At 48.5% G+C, this 25000-nt stretch overlaps 1 protein-coding gene across 3 annotated transcripts in view; it reads right to left on the bottom strand.

Annotated features, from left to right (window-relative positions):
- The window catches only part of LOC126572236 (hornerin), a 31918-nt gene extending 7059 nt beyond the window's left edge, over positions 1-24859 (bottom strand). The window contains exons 1-4 of one of the 3 annotated variants that reach the window (XM_050231382.1): positions 23363-24859; positions 22830-22920; positions 1382-1902; positions 1-254 (exon numbers count right to left, since the gene is read on the bottom strand). The exon at positions 1-254 is cut by the window's left edge and continues 268 nt beyond it. In XM_050231382.1, the coding sequence (XP_050087339.1) occupies positions 1-254; positions 1382-1902; positions 22830-22920; positions 23363-23382 (886 nt within the window). In that variant the 5' untranslated portion in view covers positions 23383-24859. The remainder of the gene's footprint in view (positions 255-1381; positions 1903-22829; positions 22921-23362) is intronic. The other 2 variants (XM_050231383.1, XM_050231384.1) reach the window with 2 other exon arrangements.
- Positions 24860-25000: the final 141 nt, after the last annotated feature.

Here is a 25000-nt window from a genome sequence, read left to right as displayed (position 1 = left end):
GATGGTTGCTGTTGACGATCGGGATCCCCGCCGGATGATGGTAGCGCTGGCTGCTACGCATCGATCCCGACAGTGGCGGTGGTGGTGGGGCGGACAGATTGCCACCACCGATGCCACCACGCCCCGTTCCGCCGCAGCCGCCGCCGCCGCCGGAAGTGTGATGTCCGTGTCTGCAAAATTTGTGCGAATCCAGCCGACCGATCGACGAGTGGCAACCGTCAATCAGTGGGGATGTTATGATCTTTGGGGGCATTCTGCTTCCAACGTTGTTGGTGTATGTGTGTTTGTGTGTGTTTTGTGCGAAGGAAAAGCGAATGAAGGATGAAGCGAAAAACCAATTCAATGGTTCCGGAAGTAGCGCCAATCGTGAATTTGAATTCCGTGCGGCAGGATACGAAGGATTCAAGTGACACAAACACGTACACACAGCACGCCCGAGCACAATAGCACACACAAAAACGGAAGCATTCATTACAATGCGTAAGTAAAGGCCAAAAGCAGAATCATCCGCGCGTGCGATAGAGAGAGCGAGAATTTGATCGAAATTCGGCGATTCGATTCCCGATAGCGTAGGAGGGCGCGGATAAGACGAGATAAATTTAAAACCGAAAGAAAAATACAGCAGACAAAAAATGTTGCCAATAATACACGCAGCACACAAGCAGCACAATCACACGAATTACGGATACGATATCAAATTTGGCATTGCAGCAAGTATTATAGTGGAGGCGAGTATACGGGGGACGGGCGCACAAATTCAACGGGAAATACAGTACGATCGATCGATACAAAGAATGGTTGGTTGGGCAACGCAACATTACACAATTCAACATGATACAGGGAATGATACGATAGGGGGAAAAAATAAAAGAAATGTTTTTAACCACAAATCCAGTCCGGAAACCCCGTTTGGATCATTTCAATAAAGGAACGAACCAATAGAGAACGGATGTGTACGGGAAATGGCAGGAAAAGAATGACAGCCAGGGACACGTGCAAGAAAAACAGAGAAAGAAGAAAAAGAAAAGAGAAGAAAAAGAAGAAAAAGGATCCTTAGAGAATGGGCAATAGATAGATAAAACAAAACAAACAAAAAAAATTAACCGAAATCGGTTACACATGAACCACAGAACACAGGCGACCAAACCGTCGGAAAGATGGTGGTGTGGGACGACGTACTCTTGGTTCTTGTGACTACGCTCCACTACGAGCCTTGCCTACGAGAGACCCAGGGACTATCTCTCTAATCTCACATGCTAACCATCTCTATCTCTCTCTCTCTCTCTGTGACGCTTCAACAAAACGGTTCTAGCGGACCCAATCCGAACCTTGAAAGAGAGGACAGAAAAAAGCAACACCAAAAGAAAAGGCCCCTCCTTACCTATGCTGCAGACTGTGCCGTCCCTGGGGGCTCGACAGCAGTTCACTGTTGCTACGGTGATCCAACGCACCAGCGGCCCCCCCAGCGCCGCCACGCCGATGGCCGGAGCTCGAGCTTCGATGGTGATGGTCGCGATCCCGGTAATCCGTTACGCCCGTCGTCGTGCGGTGGCCACAGGATTTGCCGACCGTTCCACTGCCACCGTGCTTGCTGGAACCGATGGAACCTAAGCTACCGAGACCGGCGGCACCACCACCACCGCTGCTACTACCACCACCAACAGTACTGTGATGGGCATGGCCATGATGGTGGTGATGGTGCGGAAGGGTCGCTTCCTTCCGTTCGCTCGGATCCGTGTTCTGTTTCAGCGTTTGGAGCTTGGCCAGCGGGATAATATCACAGTTCTGCGGCCGGTGCCACACCGTCTTCTGTGAGGCGACATTGTAGTAGTAGAACCGGCAGGTATTCGTATCGAACAGCTCCCACCACTGTGACGCATCGGTTCGCTTTATGTTGACGCCCTGAGTGGGAGGGGGAGAGAGAAAAAAAAAGAAATGTATTTTGTTAAGGAGCTATTCAATCTTTTAGTGATAGGAGGTTCAATCCTTCAGGAAGTAAGCGCCCAAAGTGTTCACCAAATCTTGTTCCAAGCTGTAGCGATCAGTGTGGATTTTCCGAATAAAATAACAACCACCACAGCCACTATAACGCATCGTTTGTACTATACAGAGAGTAAAATGAGTATCCTTGCACTTTTTTCGATTCCGCCATCACAAATCTTGGGATACTACGGCAAGTTTGCTGGATCTTCCATAGGGTGCTTAGTTCGCGGCGGGCAATACTGACGCATGACATTGCATTTAGCGTCATTCGAATGATCGCAGCAATTTTAACCCAGCAACCAGGGCATGCACAACCTAGACTTTGCTATTGTTCCAATTTCTAAATAAAAAAAAAACCACCACAAACATCCACTGCTCCTCCGAATGGCGCCAACAATTGGTGGCTGTGCTTTGAACGTCGTTGCAGCTGCGTGCAATTACCAAACAAACGCCACCCATGAACCCCCCCCCCCCCCCCCCCTCCACCGAGCACAATCTTTGCCCCGTGACCGTGATGCAACACGCAATAAATATCGAACCATAACGGTAATGGTCTGTACTCGATCGCGATCATAAAGCAGCGCATCGAGCCATTCGAGTGTCGCAACGATCACTAATGGATTTTCTCTCTCTCGCATCTCGAAAGCCAGCGACGACGACTACGACGATGACGACCGTACACTCCCCTGCTGCACTGGTTCTGGTTCAGGCATATGTTTTCATCACCCACGCGCACTGGTGGCGTCGCGCAAAGTGCGTTGTACCAATGGTGGTGGGCCACATCATCATCAGCAGCGATCGATCATCGAAATGGTGATGATGAAGTTGAATTGCTTGTGCATACCCAAATGAAGGGTGAGCAAGAGTAGTGACGTACGGAGGATCCGGTCTCCGGCCGTGGTGTGGGTCTTGAAATTGAAATAATAATTTTATCATTAGTGTGCAACCCAGCGCAGCCCAGCGTGTCTTCTATTCGCTGCAATGCATTGCAGCATTGGCGCTGTTCTGAGACACACGTCTACTACTGGTCCCGTGCACTCATACTGCCGCAGCTTGCATAAGAAAGCACACGGGCTTTCACCTGCAGGTTTTTCTTCTGACCCCATCCCCGAACCGCCGACTGACGGCATTGGGGCTTCTAGGCAATGCTTGGCCGGCGGTTTGGTTTATTGTGAACGCGAAACGAGGACGTCGGAGAGTGAAAGAAAGCTGTATATAACATCGTACAAATGCACCACCCCCCCCCCCCCCCCACCCCACACCCGCGGCAAACGGAAGGACACGCCCGGGTGGGCAATGCCGCTTTCTGCAGTGGCACTGCGAGCGCCCAGTGACGGTTGGCGACCTCGTGGCTTGCAAGTGAAATTACTGGCGCATCACTGACCGCAAGCATATTCAGCAGCAGTGGGTCAGCAGAAACCAATGGTGGCTACTGCCCGTGGTGGTCATATGCTGGCCAGGAGGCTTTCCTTTGGTTTTCTTGAACGAATGGCTAATTAGGGAATTGAACTGTATAGCGCAAAGATGCACCGCCGAGTGACCTGGTTCACTTTTGGATGAAAATTTGGATACTAATTTGATTACCAGCGCGCATCGCATCGGCAAAAGCCTTCGCGTTACCAGCTCTCGGTTGCCATTGAGCTCGTGAGCAAATTTTAACGAGAAGTTGAAGGTGGTTGAAATTGAACAAGGCTGCTATACTGAGCGAATATGATGTTCGATTTTGCAAGCGAAGCAAATTACGCTTGACCTGCCCGAATGATGACGATGTAGTAATCGAATTATGTATGATCAAAGGTGATCGCTATTCGGAGATGAAGAAGAGCATGCGTAGAAAAAAGACAAATAATTTGAATCATTATGATAAATACTATATACTTTTAGGAATGATTGTGAGACATGATGAATTTCGGTTATTTTAACACAATAAAACAATGTTATTTTTAGATTGTTCTGACTACAGAAATGGAAAAAGGATGCTGAAAATATTGTGGAACAAACTCCAAAGACAAAGACATTTCAATCAAAGATAACAGGAGAGAATTGAATAAACTGATCAATGAAGCATGAAACACTGAAAAGTGATCTCAACAGATGATAAACACTATCGATGATTTTTTAATAATCCAGTATTTTGTTATCCTTTCCATGTCAGCGACAAAATGCCAATGTGGCAGATGACAATCAATTCGATTATAATATGACAACATTTCGATTATAATATGAGATAAATAAAGGGGAGAAAGCACGTAAAGATGGGCGCAAGAATGAAGCAGACTCGTATACATTGACCATGGTTTAACAATTTATTTTTATGTTATCATGTAATGCGAATGGCAGCTGCTGCGATGGCTATTATTGACTGACTGGTATCATTTACTATTTGACCTCTGTATATCCGGTACGGTACTTCAATGATCCATTATCATATTCCATTTCAATAACGGATTGCAATTCAGAATACACTTAAACATTTATAATCTGATATTACGGTACAATCTCACGAGCTTTTCCAATATGTAATTTCAATTTTACAACAAACAACAAAAGCCACTGCAGAACGCAAACCACCCACCCACCGGATAACAGCTGAATACCAGTGTAAAAGAAAGACTAAAATGATCACCTCTCATCGCTTCAACCGACCGCAACTGACGTGCAATTGCGTTTGTCTGCAGTTGCCGTTCCAACTGCTGCATACGCTGTGCAGTGCCCGTGCACGGTACCGTCCGGAAATGTCTCCTTTTAAATCAATCTCACGTTTCATGCCGGTGTCCCCGTCGTCCGTCCACGGAACCTGCACGCGTCAATGCCTTGGGCCCTGTTTGGTCTGGCGCCCCGCGCTGTATGCATTTGGGCGACCGGCCGAATTCGACCGTGGGCTCGAGTTTCGTAGAAAACGCACTCCACCACCTCCACTGCTCGCTGACACGCATAAATAATATCGTTCAGTGTCAGTTACTCCACTCGCCCCCGGCCGTCCCTTGCCCCGACGAGGCAAGGATTTTGAGAAGAAGAAAAAAAAAGGGAAACTGCACTTTCTACTCGGCGGCCAGAGCGCCTTTGCGGCCGGATTTCAGGCGCACCCGCATAGAGCCGACCGGATTCGGATCAGAAGGCCATCATCATCATCATCATCATCAGCATCAGCGCCACTGTGGCAAGCGCAGACAGTACGATTGTTGCCCCCGAAAAATCTGAGGCTTGGTGGAAGGTGAATGCACAAAGATGCACCACCCACCCCTTGTCACAGTGCGCGCGGTTTGTCACATGTTTCTCGTGGTTCGACACCTCAACCACCGGAAGTGTAACAAAACATCTGCCATTTCCTTCTCCTGCTGCTGCTCCGGCAACACCATAGCAACAAAGCACATTTAAAGCCACATCAAACACCATCGATGTCTCTACGACTCCGACTGCTCACCCTCGATGATGATCCGAGCAACCCCGAAACAAATGGCGACTGAGACACGAGAATCCAGAACAACATCACACCCAGCAAGGGATTGATGCGCGTGTGCGCTAGACTAGAGTGAAAACGAAATAACATATGACACTAGGCGTGTTGAAGCACCGGTGGCGACCTTATATGGTAGAAAGATGGAGAGGAGACCCAAAAACCTCCTCGCCACAAAACCTCGCCAGACCACCGCCGCACACAAAAGTGTGACAATCTCTGCGGGCGAGCGCGTGCCGCCGGTGCCCCTTTCCAGCCTTTTTCCGGTGCGCCGATTCCGCTGACCTTCTCTCGTGTGCACTATGTATGCTCTTGGAGAGTGTCGCGTGTGTGACAGAGAGAGCGAGAGCACAAGAGAGAGCGCGACAGAGAGAGAGAGAGAGAGAGAGAGAGAGAGAGAGAGAGAGAGGGCAACCCCCGACGGTTAGTTGATGCTCGCTGCTAGTGCGCCTGCGATGTGGCCCACATGGTTTCATAATTCCATGCTTTTCCTCCGCGTGGTCGTCGGTTCCCTTTTGGCATGTTGGCGGCGTACACAAGAAGACCGTCACCAATACACACGGGTAGTACACGGGTGCTCTGCAGTAGTGAAACCCAGCAGCACCACGTTTCTCGAACCCCTTTTTGATCCGTTCAATAAATAATTCGGCACGGTTCAAAACAACTCCATACCATGATGCCGGCACCGGTACCGGCACCGTGTATGTGGTGGTGGTGACGGTGATGGTCCTGGCATCCCAGGGAAGCGGCGCACAGGACGCGCGTGCTCATGGACGGCGAAAGATTGCCATGATGACTAATATACCGACGGGGGGGGGGGAGCAAGGCAAATGACCGGCATCGCACGCAAAGGAACTTCCTTCGGTTAGCGAGGCAAAGGCAAAAAGATACCACGGAAGGGACCGACGAACGGTTCGTATGGTGTGGTGGTTCGGGGTGAAATTTTAAGGTTGCACTTTTTATCGTTTTAAACGGGTTGTTTCCTTTACCTCCGAAAAGGGAGAGAGAGAGAGGCAGAGGCACATTCAGTTTTGTGATTAGCGGTTCCATGTGGTTGCTTTTTGAAAAGTGTTCAAAAAATCAAAACGTGTGCACGATGCTCCTATGTGTGTTGGTTTTATTATGTAAAGAAAAATGCGTGGAAGAACATAAGCCAACAATTTACCTTAGTCAAGATTAAATACAACATAACATTATTCTTCTCTTTAATCAATTAATCAGTAAAAAAATGTAAGTGTTCAAACACTTACTAGACTTAATTATCAAACAAAAGTGTAATCTTACGCTCAAAAAGATAGATCAAATTTCATCTGCAATAGTCATAGCCTACACGGCATGCAACGCAAAAGATTTATGAGAAGTGGATAGCACTCATGGCATACTATCGTGTAAGAACTGTGGACACCTTTGAGTGTCTGGTGTTACAAAATGTCTTCTTTTAAAAGAAGTAGAATAAGTACTTACGAAGCAACAACCAAGCCAAAAGAACCTAGCACCCTCGTCTAATGTCATTAAATTGTGTAGGTTCGTTGACCCGATTCTAACAAGATTAGGTAACGTACAAGAACGAACCTAGCCAACATTTTAAAACGATCAATTTCCATTTTCAGAAAAAGAAATCAAACCACCTCGTGGAAAAGTCATTGTAAGAATAGTCTACAACAATTTAAAGTTTGTATAATAGTCCTTTCAACAGTTTATACTACTGCAGTGTATTCTAAAAATGGAATACCCAAAAAACTAACCCACCGCTTTGTGCACCTCCTTGAAAAATGCGATGAAGCCCCGTAGCTATAAGATGCTTCTTTTTTAAAATCTCTCTCTGTTGTCTTCAAACCATATCTTTTGTTTAGCAACAACAGATAAAAACACCATGTTTAATCCAAACAACATTCTACAACCACCACTGCGTGACATCTTAATCTTTTATCTTAAAAAATAACGAAAAGAAACTATTGGCTCGTTTTAGGTCACCAATTTTCCATTCTATGCTGTACCACTCGACATGCAGATGGCATAAATAGCAGAGGCTCAATGCACTGCAAAAGGAAGCCGTAAAATTCGTACGCTATGGTCTGACGCAATACGTTATTTGGAGGAAACTTCGGTTGACAATCCCGTGAGTGCACCCAAAACTCTCAACTGCCACCATAAAGGCGAACGATTGCGCATGTGAATCATTCCCGGAGAGCTTATCACGAGAACAGGATGTCTTGGTTGCGTGCAGAGGCGTTCTAATTAATTTTGTTTTACAAAAAAAAAACCGGCAGGCCATTTCATTTCAAAACCGTACTGCTGTTTGATAACGAATGAAAGCTGTTTCAACTTTCGCGGGCAATGTGACTTTCGTTTGCAACACAAGCCCCGGGAGCTCATGACCTTGCCGCCGCCAGCGGAATTAATTAGTAAAGATAAACGCTAATGATTGACATACAACAAGTTTATTTTTTGCTGTTTTTGGGTGGGGTGGGGTGGGGGGGGGGGGGGTGAGTGGTTGGAAGCGGAAACGCGAAGGTCACAAGTGAGAAAACTCCACTCGATCGTTCGGGCTCTCTTCATCCCCTCACCTCCAGTGACAAATTCAATGTAGAAGAAGCGAAACATTTTAATAAAAAAAAAACGGTATCTGACGACTGGAAGACTAGACAGGATGCACCGTGCGGCGGCTTCCGCAAAGGCGTATGATGAAAACGAAGAAGCCGCAAGGTATCGACAGTGGGACCAACCGAGCATTAGTGTCTCTTCCATTCAGCGAGATGCGACCAAAGAAACTCAAAGGGGAGGCCACCGTGCCACTCCCGCTCCGTAACCTCAGGCTCCGTTCACTTTTCATAAATATTTATAAAGGACCCTGGCTGAAGTGGTACCGGAGTTTGCCCAGAAAAGACTACCGGTTACCGGTCGGTTAAATGTGAATAGAGGAAGAAAAAAAAGTGACGCCGATTGAGCCCGGTGGTGGTGACGCACACCTTACAAGCGCGGGTGGTCGTGGTCCATGCTGTCTCCGGATACGGCACACACCCTGACGGCCGCCAACACCTGAAACACGGTGGCCCGATTGCTTCCGGTGCTCTGACCGGGGGTGGGAGGATGATGCTGTTGCGGCGCTGGAATAGGAATTCATCACTTCCTTGCTCGTGGCGATGAGTGGCGGCGATGGCGATTATTATAGCCCGCACTCTCTGTTGGTTGATGGATTATTCCATATTCTGGCGAAGCTTAGCCGCTCGGTAGCGCACATCTTGTGTCTTGGCAATGATAAGAAATTGCGACCATTTTTTGCGCGTGCAACGCAACGAGCATTTCAAAACTTTTTCCATTTGTTTACGCTGAAACTGATTCGCTCTCGCTAGTGCGCAATTTCTAGTGGAGAACGGAGTTCTGGAAGGAACAAAAAGTGGATCTGAAACTGAAAGCATAAAAAGCACTTGAATGTTTTCAAGCTATGAAAAAAAAACTATTCAAAAACCAACCAAAGGAAAGAACGCTCTCCGTTTTGACTACTGTACCGTTCTACCTCGCTGAGAAGCCAAAGGTTTGCGTTTTCTTATCAGCCAGTTAGCCGCTTCAATTCACTCGACGCTTGGATTGCTGTGGCGCGCGCCGGTCCCGGCCATTGCTTGGTGCATTATTCTCTTCTTATCAAGCCTTCAACAAACCACGATTGCCCTGATGGCGCGTATGCCAAAACAATAGGCACCGGAAGCTACGTCTGGGTTCCAGTAAAGCGATGGTGTGCCTGTTTAAATGTTCTTGAAAGTCGTAGAACTATCTGCTAGTTACCATCTGGATTAATAATCTATTTTGTATGGTTTAAATAAGGGGCCGAGTTTACTTAGATTGGCGTGTGCATTACTACAGATTGTATTTTGCATTTTAATTCCCGTTTATCTTTTCATTTTAGAAAACAAATTCTAGACATTATGATTCGATTTAAACAACAAATCAAGCTTGTTCTGGATTTGGCGATCGCAAGGGTTGATCGATTTTTTCGAATCATTTTTGAACCGAAACTCCCAATAATCGTGTAAGTAGTCAATATTATTTTTGATTTTCGTAGCGCAGGATAAAAATCTAATTTTATATTTGTTCCTAAAACCACGTAAATTTTCGTTGAAATTCGTTGTTAACCTTATAAACATTGTTGAACATGGAGCCAACCAATACTCCTTTCTATATTGAAGTCCCTGATCCAAACTCTCCACATTGCTGGTGATTTACGTTTGAACCTTTAAATTATTTCTACTCGCTGGATTGAAGGAAATACTAAAATTGTTCTTATTTATCACATTTCATTTATCCATTTCAAAAGTTGCTTAACACCGGCCCCACTCGCATGGAGAGAGAGAGAGATCAAACTAAACCTTTCTTCCGAATCTGTGTCCTCTGCGCTACGAGCCGGGGGAAAACTGTGCATCGCACCATAAAATCAATTCTTCCGCCGGTAAGCGAACGCTAACGTCCACCAACACGAAGGCTGCTGATGACTTAATTCGAATAACTTATGCCACTCATTTTCTCGCTCCAGAAACGCGCCGTTGAGCCGCCCTTACGAGCCACGAACGCGTACGAACCGAAACCAATAAATTACGTCTTCAGTTAGGACCACCGGACGGCGAGTTTTTTTTTTGTGTGTGGAATTTGGATTCGAATTTCCCGTGAAAACCATCGGCGCATCGGCGCTCCGCATAAGAGCCATGGATCATGCATAACTGGTCAATCGACCGGTATTTACCTGCCATTTTGGGAAGGAAGAGACGCCACACCACGCCACGAACCGAACGCACTCCCGCGGCCGATCGGGTAACGGAGTTTTTGTTACGCTTTGGCGCCCCCTTCGAGTGCCCCCTTGGAGATCCTCTTCCACCTTTTCCCTGACGCGATCATCATTGGGCATCGCGCGCGGGATTTGGCTTGGATTTGCGGGTGTACGCACGCATCGTGTGCCCTCTTGGCCGTGTGGCCAGCCAAGGTGTTGTGCTGCTGGTGCCCTAAAGCCTGAGGCCCGGACGCTACTGACACACTTGCCACTGACCGATCGGTCAGATCCCGCGGGATGAACACAAAACGGGGTCAGTAACGCTGAAACATCGCCACCACCGTGGGCACACCACCGTGAACTCGATATAAGCATTGTTACAACTCCGGTGGCCCCCTCTGCTGTGGTCCAGTCCAGTGGTTCCGACACATTTACTTCGCGCTTTGCAGCACCGATAGTACCGCCGAAAAGACACACGTTTCAACACCTTGTACCCATGTCACGGTCGCAGCGTCGGCCGCTTTGTCCGCGGAACACGCGAACGCTCCCGGGGTTTTTTTTTATGGCAACCCCATAAGGTCCAACCGCTAACGGCAAGGAATGGTGCGTCACAGCGCCGGCTACGAATGGCCGTGTTTGGAGTCTCAGTTGCCCCTAAAAACCATTTAACGCCTCGACTATCAAACCGAACGAAACACAACCTTTCGTATCGTGTCTTTTCGAAGGTGCTGTGGCGACGACGACGGACGAGGGATGTTAAATGTTTTTTTCGACAAACAATGACTGCGTCCACACAACCGGACAGCCCTTTTCCATGCATCATCCCAATCATTGATTGTTGTTAAACATTAGAAGTCAGGCTGGTCTGTGCTGTCTGTTGTGCTGCGGCTTCCAGCGCATCGGTGACCTTATCCGTTGGATACTTCTTCTTCATCTTCTTCTTCGTCTTTTGGTTTATTTCGAAAGCTTCACCGCTGTGACCGTTGTGGAGTAGGAAGAGGTTGTTTGAGGTCGGTGTACGCTTGGGGTCTAGTAGACCCTTTGCCGTCGCGGTCTGCTTCCCCAAGGCTTCACATATGGACCCGCATCGAAGTGATACATAAAGAGTAACCATCGGTGGACGGATGGTTCGCAGAGTGGACCTAGGACGGAGTGCTGCCGCGGTAGCGACAACGGTTTGAGTGCATCGTTAATAAATTGTAAAAAACGGTACTTTGGTTCCGAAGTTATGGTCTTGCCCCTGCTTGCGATGGTTTTGTATGTGGAGTGATTCCTCCGTGCCTTTGTGTCCGAACCGAACTCGTGTTTCTTTGTGTGTTTTGGAGAGGATCAGACATCAAAGAAATCGAGGATCAACAGATTAACAAAAGTATTTGCCTTCCAGCGCCAGTTTATCAGCAAATGTTGTATTTTTCTCATCAAATCTGTTGTTATAGAATAGGAATGTGAGTATAGAAAACAGAACAGGTACAAGCATTGCATTTGAAATTGTGCCGGTGATCAATCTCACGACGAAAGAACAATAAAATGTCGTAGCATGAATTTGGTTTGATTTGTAATTCCTTCGATAAAGAACGGATGCGAACCATGTACTGCAAGAACCCTTTCAAACTAGCTCAAAGCACAATGGTCCACGCTGGACACTAATTACCGTATCGAAATCCATACAAAACGATCATACCATCGCTCTCTAACAACAAAACAAACCATCACTTCGACCACTTTCCATTTGACGAGTAAGGGGTTTTCAAACATAAATTATGGCCAATAAACATGAACAAAACGTTGCCCGAAAAAATGCAAAGCATCGTTTTCATTGCAGTTATGAAGCACCCACAAATTGATCGCCGATCAATCAGCACGCACAAAACGAGCAAATCGAGTGTGCTGCTGAAGAAAGTGCTGCGCTTCGGTGAGATTTCCGGGGCGCTTTCCGGACGCGAATTGAGATGAGAGCGGTGGTGGCCATTTGAAATCATTCCATCAGCCTCGTACACACCAGCCACGTATCACTTTCACTTTGTTATCACCGGACGCCTTGGGGTGAACCGGTTAAAACCGTTTAACCGTTGCCTTGCTTTGATTGCCATCACGGGGCGTTTATTACACTCGATGATGACAGCAGCCGCAGATCGTAGGAACCGTTGCATCAGATCATGTCGTCGTCGTCGTCGTCGTCCATGCTGCTCTCGATCTCATCCGCTTGAACGGAATTATCTATGAGCTGAACCGGACCCCGAGAGTTGGCAATTAATTTCCGGTCACACCGGAACCGCGCATCGAAGATGGCGGAGAGGTGAGGTCCCCTTAGGGCACTCTATCATCCGATCTCATGTTTCGCTTCATATACACCTATCAACAAGACCCTTCAGACGCACACGATCGTGCAGACCGGCGGCAGGCACGATAAGTTATGCCCCCGGTGGAGGGAGGAATGAGTGTACAGTGGTCAGCCACAACACCACCACCACCACCACCAGCATGCAACGCCGCAAAGCGATCGCTTATCGAATGTCCTCGCGCGATAAGAAACGCGGGGTGGTACATGCGCGGATGGTGTGTTGCAAATGATTGAACCCGCGAGAACCATCGAACCACCGTCGGTTGAACAAACTCTTGCACTGCGTCACTCGTGCGTTTGCCATCTTTCCAGCCAACTTCCCGCAGCGAGTGTGCGTGATGAATTCGCTCCAATTATATGGAGATAGCAGCAGCAGTGGTAGAACTTCATCTACTTTGCGCCAATCTTGCGTTCTCGCCCTCCAACACCATAATATCCTATCGGCTACATGCAGCGCGTGCCATTTGTTCGTCGATCGACTCGGAACTCAGCTCGCTCACTAATGAAACCGAATGGATGGAATGGAAATGGATGATCGTAGATGGAATTGGCATGCAGTAATTGTTGGCCATAGTACCGTAGTAAGGCAGAGAATAAAAAGAAGAAGTTTTATGCACGCTACCAAGCCTGCTGGTACAATTCCGCTACGAGACACACCGAACAAAGTTGCAAACGCACGATCACGATGGTCATGATCGGACAACTTGCTTTGCTGTAAGCCCAACAAAAGGAGGACAGGTTGTGGGACAGGTTTCAAATCAATGGTCGAGAATGGTTGACACAATTACAAGTGCCTGGATTCGTCTTAAATAGGACCACAATCACAAGCAATGAGAACTAAGCAACGGAATAATGTGATGATAATATAATAAAGAGTTAAATTAAGACATACATGCTGCTACCATCTAATTTATCGTTTTTTGTCCTTGCCTTAAACCATTCTAAAGCTGCTGCCACACCAAGTGACGATGCTGCAAGACTGCAACACAGTTGATGTGAGTTATGTTTGCGATAGCGGGACAGGGTTGATGAGGATTCAGCGCATTCCATGTGCCGCCAGAAGTGGAGAAGGTCGCATGGCAGCATTTATGAAATTGCCGGGAACGAGACAGACAGGATGGTACGTTCTGTATGCTTCCCTCTCTCCCTTCCTGGCAGCTTCCATCTCATCAGCCAAGGCCTCGGCCTAATCTAAATGATTGCACTAATAAAGTGGAAATTTAAGCTAATCATTCATGCGCTAAATGCGATGAGTGGATCATCCGCGTCATACTCAATCGGGACCGTTGTTTGAGGTCATTTCGGCGGACGTTGAAATGGGTGTGAGAAGAAGGAGAAATTAGTTCATGTTTAATCCTCCATCGTGATAAGAGAACGGATAGCAAGGCCGGCCGCTGAATGTTTTAATCCGGTAGCATAAGCGGCCGCGCTCTCTGATGAGTTTTGCCGAGTATTCGTTCCTGGGTATCACACATGAGCACATTTTACATGCCGTCTAGGGGGTCGCGTCTGGTGCCGGGGAAAAAAACCCCCCGGGATTGGAAAGTATGATTCACGTCAGTCCGCGTCTAGGACCTTTTCGGTTTTTGGGGCTGGCAAAAATTATTCTCACATCATCGGACACACAGCATCGGGTTGTACACAGAACAGAACAGAACTGATGGGGTGGGTGAGTGGGTGGCCAGTGCTAACAACAACAGGCTCGGCGCAGCGAAAGTTATTTATACGAGAGAGAGAGAGAGAGAGCTACAACACTGGTGGATGCTGTGTGCTGCTGGGTGGCGATGATGATCGCCCATGATCTGGGTCTGCATTTGGAAGAAAAGACAAACACTGTTTACCATATGGTGGCAGACCGATCTGGGTCTTGTCGATGAAAACAAGGAAAACACACATTCACCTCCCACCTCTCCTCTTCCCCACGACTGGTTGAGTTGGAGTCTGACTCAACGCAACCACCATCTGGCAGCCGGTACCGATCCCATGGTGTGAGGTGTCCATGTCTATGGTCTCATCGCACGCATGTTTGCTGATCTCACTGACCATCTCTCGCACTACAAACGCGCCTGCACGTGAATATACCTATGCATATCGCAACAACGGGAGGTCCAGCATTTCTCAGTGGCTGGATGTGAACTCCAGATTGCCCCTTCACGATGATGCCACGGAATCAACGATCACATCTGTCAAAAGACATCCTGGGTCCAAGTAGTTTCATTTGACGCCCTGGCAACCAGAGAACTAGAGTGTTGTTGTTGCGAAACGAAACAACCGATGAAATGGTTCCCGCCATGTGCAACAACTTCCAAACCATACCAACCATTAACCCAGAACCCTCGGCACCGAAAATTTTCCCGAAAAAAGAAAATCCATTCCACAGCTGACATTTCACCAGAGCTCTGCTGTCTGGCAGCATGAAATTTTCACCGCCAACTTAGATTATGCCTCCATTCTGGCACATACTGCCGCACTGCGTGGTGGCCGCCAAAAGGGAGAAGTTTTCATTTTTGCTGCAATACCGAAATACGTCTCCCGCCGTGATACATGAGGAGCCGGTGGGGGGGACAGTCTGGTATACGAACTTGGCCTGACCGCAACATTGCTCAACGATAAAGATGACCGACACGGAACGCCTTCGTCAGAGACACACACGCGCGCAGGCGATGCAGCAAAAGTTCTCGGATGATTTCTTGGCGATGAGGCCACCGGTTCTGTCCTAATACGGTGAATGATAAAAAAAAAACGACGTCACGACGACGACGACTTAGACGACGACGATGAAGCCGACGCGGCAGAGCTGGAGGTCACGTGATGGAGAACGTGCCTTACGGACCTCCCCTTCCATGGCCATGGTCCATGGTCCGTCTCTTGGCACGACACGATGCTGGGATGCTGTCCTTGAAATCCACACACCGTAGCAAGGGACAGTGGGGAGATGCACGTCTGGGAGGGGATCTTCTTCTCTGGAAGGTCTTTTTCTGCTCTGGAACTGCGGATGTCGCTTTCCACCTCGAACCGATTCGATCGATAAAGCTGAATGCCGCGGCTTGTAACAGCAAGTTGCTCGATGTACGGTGCGCGACATATTTGCACGGTTGGCGTTGAAGGTGCCAAAACCGAACCGAAAAATAATATTGTTACCACGAATGGATCAACGGCGACGATCGATCGGTGATTCCGTTCCAGGTGCTCCAGACTTCGCCATCTTTCTCTCTCTCTCTCTCTCTCTCGTTTGCCTCAGTTCGAATGCGCTTGGCAACCAGGAATGGGAGAGAGAAAACTCCCGAAACATCCACCCCAGACGATGATGATGATGATGATGATGCTATCCGTTTTCCACCAAAAACATGTTTTGGGGCCAAATGGCCACTCGTCGTTGGGGATCGTTGTGTGGCGTCTGCTTACCAAAGCAGCTTCCTCTCTCTCTCTCTCTCGCTTCCCTTTCTCTAGCCAGCCAGCAATCAGAGTATCCGGCGCTAATAACAACAATCAATTAATAGGCAGCTGCTGCACGTACCATCTGAAGAGGAGAGGGAGGTGGAGGGTGAATTCGGAAAAGCTGGGAAAACTATTTACCCTCTCCAGCGCTTCTGCTGCTGCTGCTGCTGCTGTTGGTGACCGCAATTTGGCCCCCCAAACGGGCTGCGGGTCTTGAACGGCCAATTGTTGTTCAACGATCGTGGCTGCTGCTTCTTTATCCAAGTTTCATCACAACAACCCCCCGAGGGGTGGTTAACGTTTTAGTGCGTGGGTAAAAAAAAAACGTCGAAGAAGAAACCTAAATGTTCACGAGCGTTTCGAGCATTTTCCTTCGCTACAATCGGAACAGAGGAGGCGCGGAAAACGCAGAGGCCGCAACAGAGTTTATTTGCGTTAAGCGTTTCGAGCATCGAGCGGGCATCGATCGGAAGCTCCGGAGAGTGTAGTGGAGGGGGGAACCGGACCGGACCGACGCAGCGAGTTCATGGATGAGAGAGTGGATAAGCTGGGAGGTCAGTAAGTGTTGGCCATTGCTGGATGATGAAGAGTTGCAGCAGCGAAGCGTCCGAAAGCACCGTTGATAATGATGTTCGAATGAAGCGCCGTGCGTGTTACTTGTATCACTTGAATGAATCATCGCCACACGGCCACAAAAAAAAAACATTGACCAAAAGGTGGTCGAGAGACCGGAGAGTGTGGTTCGCTGAACGGCATCTTCCGTTAACGATGACGCCGGTGAAAAGTGAGAGACACCATTCATGTCGATGATGCCACGCCCGCGATTAGAAAACCCGCAACATATGGCCCGGCACCCTGTCCGCCCCGCGGGGTTGACCTCGTGCGCACTGAGTGCATCTGTGGTAAAAAGGTGGATGGAAGCACTCGTTAGGTGAAGATACGCGGGCAGAATTGGACAAAAAAAAAAGGCCTACCCACTTTTCTGCGCCACAAGTGCAACCACCCACCCACCCACCCATCCACACACACCCGGAGTCGAGCATCTTCCTAAATGGACAAGCGGTTCGTTCGAGTGGCATCCGCACGTCTTGTCGAAAAGATCAACCGTTTTCCGCTTTGCAGAGGACCGTGAAAAAAAGGCGGCTGGCAGCTTTTGCATTCGACCAAAGGGTGCCATGAAGAGAGGTAGATGAGGGGGGAACGGAGCAACGAAATGAAAACGATACGGAAGAGCATGCCGGTTGGATGGATGGGGAGTAGCATAGGAACGGTGGTGGATTGAACTCTGCCACTGTCCGTCGAGAAACCACATAAAGAGGATACAGAAAGAGGGGAGAGCGCTTGGTGCTTGGTCCGTGGACACTTTTCTTCGCTGCGGTGCAACAGCCGCAGCTTCGCACTTCGAGATTGATTTGCGGCGAATGGTGCACCAAATGCAGTACTTAAAATAGTGGTTTCAGGTTACAATCGGGGAACACCACAAGCTTGTTACTACAACGATTCTTCATGATCGCTTTGGTGAATATTACATACCTTAAAGCGGTTGTTGGAAGAAAATTACATTAGAATTAAAAGAAGGCAGTGAGATTATACAAATATGTTGACGAACTAAGAGTTCGTAAGCATTTAACATTGGGATAACTACGAACACAATAGGCAAAATGGGCGACATTAAATTATCTTCAAAACCGTGTCTAAACATTAATTTAAAAAATGCAGATAATGTTGCCACATTACATACTTCCCAGCATCAAGGGAGTTGTATTGCTCAGAGATGACTAGATCTTATGATCGGTAGAAGTAGAAGGTAGAAGAATCGTTTCCAGAACGAAAAGAGGGCAACAAAGTAAAAAAAAAAGGAAACGAAATATTGGAAATACGTTTGCTTCCATTTGCAGCTCCATTTCATTCAAAAACGATCAATTGAAAGGCATAAAAACCGCATTCAATCATGTTTCAGCGATTCAGTACCATTCACTTAATTTATCCTCCCCCCCTAGATGCGCCAATCCGTGTCGAATTCATTAAAGCGACCGGAATACTTTGGTCAAAACGAATGAAACACACACCGAGCAGCCCGAAATGAGTCATCAAATACTAAAGAACTGGCACCAAATGCCATGCCGAACCGTAGCTACCGAACTAGAATCAACTCAACTCCGGCGCTCATGTCCCGCGCTGGGGACGCTGTCCGCTGTTGATTAGATCTTGCGACGCGCGTCATAACGACATTAATACACACATTCAGACGCAGCGAGCTCATCCTTCCTGTTTTTCATTCGTTTCTTCCATTCCCCGGACCGGTTGGGCATCGTCGTTTTTTTCCGTGACCCTTTTTTAACGAACCACTTCCTCCGATGACGCCATGAATCGCCACATCGGAAAACGTCCGCCCTTTCGCCTGGTTAGTTGCGTTGGTGTGCTTACTTGCATTGCCCCGGTTTTGTGGGGAAGGAGTTTTTGATTTTATACATTTATTACAATCATCATTATCATTACACGCCCCGTCAAACGCATCAATGTTCTTCCGATGTTCGCCCTGACGTAACCTTCTCCATTCCACCAGCGGAACAAGATCGTTCGATCGGTCGGTGGCTCGTGAAGATGTGAGCGGAAACTACACCACTCGGGCATGGTCACTTTCGATTGTCAGCCAGTCCTCGGGCGACCAGTTTTCCACGAAGGAAAAAAAACCGTCTTCCACCCTCAGCTACCAACCCCTTCTTCACGGTCATTCCGACACATTCGCAATGGTGATGGATCGTGAGTTTTCCGTCATCGGACGCGGTCCGTGCGCCTTGCACCGGGGGCTAGCGGGGCTTTCTGTCGGCTTTTCCCAAACAGATGTTTTTGCCGCCATACAACATCACTCCGGTCCCGCTGTCCGGTGCGCGGTTTCGTTTACTTTCGCCGGAACGCCACGGTCCACGGTTTTGCCCACTAATTGACCCTGGGAGGGGCAACGCGCAGCAACGAGGAAATTGAAAATAAAAGGGAAAATAAATGAACTAAAGAAATAATAACTCACGTACCATACCGCAGCGCCAGGGGACCGTATCTGGTCGTGTGTATTATCCAACAACCGCGGCCGCAGAGGAAAGATCAACCGGGAACGCTTGCCAGCTAATCGCGGCGCGGCTTGGCGTAAGACAATGGCGCCGTTTATGATGTAAAGAGACTTTAACAAAATGAAAAGACTTTTCCCGCCTACTTACTGCGCAGTACTAATCCCTCCGGTTAGGACAGTTTTATTTGTCTCCCCAATTCGACCGACCGTCGAATGGCTCTCTCAATCGTTTCCTTTTTTTTCATTATCAATTTTCTACTCGTGTTGAAAGGTGGAAAAAATCCAACATGACCACGGAGGCCCTAGTGTTAACACACTTTCCCGTCTCGCCTTCGACAGTCTCGTATCCATGCACTTGCAGTGAACACGATCGAAACGAAATGAGTAACAGTACTCGGAGCAGCTTTCGCGGACAGTACGCTCCGCGATACGCACTGCATCCCCATAAAGCACGAGAGCAACGACGGTGGAACGAGCGAACAAGAACAGACCAACAACCGTTCCAACAGCGCCTACGACATTGCACATGATCTTTCGAGAAGTAATCGCCACCACCGTTGTGTCGTGTCCGTCGTCGTGGCTAGCGAAAGTTTGCGGTGGAAAAATGGAAAATACCGAGCCCTCGTGGTCGTTACTTGGAGCACCGGTACCGAGCCGGCGGCAACTCTTGTATTAATGCTCTTACCGATAGCCCTTACGGCGTGGGGGAGATGGAGATGTAGCCGAGCCACTTGCCCAACGCAGAAAACAGTGAATAACATAAGAAAAATCGGTTGCAAACAAACGAAAGTTGCGATAAAAGTGAAACGCGGGGGTGGGGGGCAACTTGGTGTGCATTATGCACCGAGCAAACGCGACTTTTCCTCCGTCTGGACCTTTCTTTTCGGGGCCTTCTGGTCAGTAAGCAAGGACTTCATGAGGCGACCCTCTGTACTTCAAAGATGTGTTGAACAACAGTTAGAGACCAACTCTTCGATACTTTCATAAGAAGTGAACCGTTTCCATATCGTTAATTATACAATTAATACACAGATGAGAGCAATGAGAGAGGTTTTGTGGTGCAACCTTGCTTCAAACTGGTTGTTTGTTGTTGTTAACGTTCTTCATTCAATTTTCTCCAATTAGTTTTCTTTTAATTTCACGTCTCTAGATCATTCCAATGGTTTTGAAAGAAATGGTTCAGATTTCATCACCTAAAAAAACACAGAACCATTAATGCCGATCGACATGATCGTATCCTGAAGGTTCATAAAAACACGAAATGACTTTCAGGCGCATAGAACGTTAAACAAAATGATGAGATGATAAGCTATTACCCTTACACCTTCTAAAACCGAACGAATTAATACACAGTCCATGCAAAATGATGCAAATATTAGTGTTGCTTCATTGTGTTATCATTTAGTATTAATAACACAATAAATCTAATCATTATTTGCACTTCTAATCTCAATCTTGCCAATAAAAATCCCATTTAGCGCACTTATCCCCTGTATTGTACACAGTACAAACAATCTAATTTAGTCCCAGCTAATGCTTATCAATTGACAATTATCTAAAAAAAATGTATTTACCATTATCGTAATTGGTTGTTGATAGCGTCTATAGCGCGATATCAATTGATATCAAACTGGCCATTAATTTACCAAATTCACGGAAGCTTTTTCATGCTGCTATTTAGCTGTGAACCGCTGATTAGATGATAATTAGCGTGTACCCGGTAACAAAGAATGGTTGGTGATCGGACGGCCGGTAAAGTAGAACGATAATGCATTTGCTTGTTTGCATTTTTTTAACCCGGGCAAATAATCAAGCCGCGCAAAAAGGGGAACCACATTTCCCCGGTCGTTCCTTACTTTCATTTTCAAGCGCCTAAAGACCTAGATTTACCTCGGTTACGTGCACGGTTGCCATTAAAGCGTTCATTCTTCTTCTGCCTTCTCGTTCCATTGCATTTTGTAATCCGGAACATGAGAAAATTAGCGAATCCTCTCACTACCATCGTCTGACGCCTGCCGCATCACACTGACGGAATCGATTATGCTCGTTGCCGTCATCGACGACGAAGCCACCCGTCAGCATCGTGGTGATTTTGTAAGCCCCAGTTCCTCACCACTTAATAGCTGCTTGCTGCAACAAACTGCATTCCTCCCAAAAATTGGTGGCAATTTCTTGGTAGGAACAAAAACAATCGGGCGCGTAGAGTGGAGTGGCTCGACTCTAAACACCGCCATTTGATCAACGCCAGGGATCAGGCGCCCGGCTTGTTACTAGCAACCGATGGTCGGCACGCAGGCAGCAGCACCACCCAATAAGCATAAGTGGTTACGGGGCGCAAAATGGTTTTGGCACGCGTCCAATGATCCGCGAGTGGCAGTGTTACGTCTACGGTGTGTGGCGCAGTATTCCACGGGAATATGTTGGCCACGGACCGACTCGTTTTCCCTTTTCATTTCACTTTCGGCGCATTCTTTGCGTGTTTCCAGCCACAACGCAACGTTCCCATCATTCCATCATCATCATCATCATCATCAGCATCGTTGTCATCGTCAGAAGTTACTGTGATCATCAGCTCTCCGATTCACGCGTGGAGATCACTGAACGATCGCGAAAGGGCAACAGATCGGAGAGGGGGATGACTGGGACGAGATGGAGAAGCCGCTTGTGCCATTTTTTAATGTAGAACACACCCATTAAGGATCGTTTCGTTTTCGCAAACTCTTTCGCCATCGTCGACGGCCTCATCGGAAAGGAGAGAGAGGGAGAAAGAGGGTTAATCATCCGTCTTTTCGGACAGTTCTTTTCGACTTTTCGCGGCCCCGAGGCTAACGGATGGACCAATTTAGGCGTCTCGTGTCTCGAACCAGCTGGCAGTACCGCAAGCACGTACCTCTCATCCTCATCCCAAAAACCAGCGAAGGAGTGTTGGTTGATTCGGCGCCGGGTATCCAAATTAGAGTGGGGAGGGGGCCTAGTGGTTCTATAACGGTATGCGCCAGCATACATTATTGGATCCGGTTTCGTCTCATTCAGCCAGGTTTTTTTTCGTTTGTTTTGCAGAACACGCAACACGTGACTCATCGTGTGTCTGCTCAACGAATTGATGTCTGTGCGCTTGAAAAGAGGATCTTCTGCCAATCGTTTCGTTTGCGGCCGTTAAAACGGACAAGCACAGATGGGCGCACTATACAGATCCCTTGGTGTCCAAAGTCGTGCCAAATCCTTGCCACTCTGGCAGCTGACAGCATCGTATCAAACCGGACACACCGCAAATATCTATGCAATAATATCTCTGCACATTCATCACGTTCACGTAACGCAGCAGCAAGCGATCAAGCAGATTGCGGTCGATGGCTAGTGCGGAACGACATCATTGCCATCATCATCATCATCATCATCATCGTTGCGTTGGGCCCATCGATGAACGACTATTTTTATCGGATGCACGGAAATGAGATGCGAAATAGGACATCCTTTCTGCAGCGGATGTTATGTCTGTGCCCTCGCTTCAACCAAGGTCCTCGTCGTGCCGTCAAACAACATCGTTCCGAGTGCCAGGCCTTCTTCTTTGCTCGTCAAGCATATGCCTGCCTTGTGGATTTTACAAGCGCGTCACGGTTCACAATCACTCAAGGCCCAAGCGCCCCAGAAGACAATCTCCTGTCACCTTCCGCTCCGATTATCCCCGCTGTCTGCTTGTGTTAACCACAGCAACCACAGCTGCAATTTGTACTTTTTCGAAAAGCAGCCCAATGAAGCCATATTCTCCTCGCGTACTACTTACCTCCGGAGGATCCCAGACACATTCGCCGGTGGTTAGGTTGGCGTACATGTGTTCCTTCGTGCGGGGCTCGATGATTTCCACCCATTCCACTCTGTTGCCGAGAAAAGGATAAGAAAGAAGTGATTAGAAACAGGCGAGAACAAAACCAAGCAGCCCTCAAAAGGGCACCCTCTTGAAAAGCTAGCGAGGATCAACGTAAATCACAAACGAAAACATATGAACAGCAGGCCGGCTATTTGGAAGATACGCAGGATGCACGCAGGACACGCGCAGAGAGAAAGCGAGAGAATGAGAGAGGCAACGAGGGAGAGCGAAAGGGAGGGAAAAGAAAAGCGGCCTACTATGAGGTCCTTTCTCACTTTCTCTCTGCCGTGGAAGCCCCGTGCCAAAATAAACACTCCCGAGGATGTTTTGTTTCCAGCATCGATTTTGACAGTTTGCTCGGGAGCATTTCTTGGGACAGTTCCACCCACCACCCTACCCTTCCCACACCCACTCCTTTTTTGCGCATCGCGGTGATGCAACACACGCACCTTTCCGATGAAGTTGACATCTTGTGCTGCTGCCGAGGATGATGGCGAGATGCGTTCTTTTCTGCGACACTTCTCCTTAACACGCCTGTTCTTATTGATCCCTTTCTTGCAGCCACTCCCCCACAAACGGTTGCTGATTAGTGTGCTACTACACTACTTTCTTATGATAGCATCGCTCGCCGATACTCCCAGCAAACTTCGCACTACACCGTCACCGAAGCCCGGCCGGCATGCCATGGAACTTGGAACTTCGCCTGGGAGGAGGTGATCCCCTGACCCGACCTCCCCTATCCAGTATCACACGTCACGATACACACATACACACGGTCGCGTGCACACGTACAAATCAAACACCCAACCAAACAGGCCACGTACTTTTGGGGTGAATCACGCGAACGCCCTCTCTCTTTCTCTCTCTCTCTTCACGCACTCTGGAGATATGCGGCCGGCCACAGAGAATGGCCGAAAATAGCTAAAGAACGAGAATCGGCGCCGTGCACAGGCACTCCACACGCTTCTGATTATTGCACCACACTGGGACAAACACACAGCACGCACTCACAAACAGCGCCAGCCAGCGGCCATCGACTTTCAACTTCGATTCGGCAATCGGGACGGAAGGCGCACGCGGCGGGCACACCCAATCGGCAGCGAGGGGTTCAAGACAGCCGCACCTCCGGAACCGGAGGAGTGGAGAACGCAACGGGACGGGACGAACGGCGCTTCTGCGTGCCCCCCCTTTTTCTAATCGTTCCGTCGTCTCGAGGGTGGTGCGGTTACCGGCGCGACTAACGGGTTCGCCAAGGAAGAAGGTGACCGCCGCGAGACCACTTCTGCCTCCCTGCCTGCCTCCTCCTTACCTGCCCTTGGTACCAGGCCGGATCATAACATTACACACTGCGCTTCGCTCACTCGTCGATCCTTTCGCTTGTGGGCTCACGGTGCGGCCAAGGATGGGATCAGCTGTCCCACTCTCCTTGCTGCTCTGTCTTTTTCTCTGTCGCGCCTGCCCGTAGCGTTGGTGCGTGGATTATGTGTCGCCGCTGCCTTTCACGCCGCCGTCACCGCCGACGGACTTTTGCACCACACTGGATTGAAGGGAAAAGCCTAGCGCAGCCAGCACCGCCGGAACCGGCCGAGCAACGGCGATAAGAGGCCGTCGATGAAGGGCACGGATAACGATGACCCCAGACCAGCACCAAACACACGCACGCACACGGTCGAGGAACAAAGTAGGCTGCACTACATCTTAAGCGCCCCTCAGCAGCATGCGAAAATCACACAACACAGAACACTCCAGGTAGGCCATGATTCCTCGGCCTGCAGCTGCTGCTGCTGATGCAGCTGGCATCCTTTGCTTTGTCGCCCAAGCGTGGTGCACTTTTCGAACGACGCGTGAATCCTTTTGCACAAGAAAAATATATACAGAGTTTTCCGCGGGGCGACTAAACACCTTTTTGCACGAAGATCCCCCCGAGCTGGGTGCAGTTCGACTTGTGTTTCTTCCTCAGTGGCGCAGTGTTTGGCCTGGCCGCATAACCATCGGATTCGCGGGGGGTTTCGGCTGGAAACCGAACGCAACCCGAGCAGGCCGTTTGGGGTGGCGATAAAGCAAGCACGTTAGCGTTTCAACATAAC

Source organism: Anopheles aquasalis, chromosome 2, assembly GCF_943734665.1.
Source record: "Anopheles aquasalis chromosome 2, idAnoAquaMG_Q_19, whole genome shotgun sequence".
Classification (NCBI taxonomy): domain Eukaryota; kingdom Metazoa; phylum Arthropoda; class Insecta; order Diptera; family Culicidae; genus Anopheles; species Anopheles aquasalis.
This window is presented reverse-complemented; position numbering and strand designations above follow the sequence as displayed.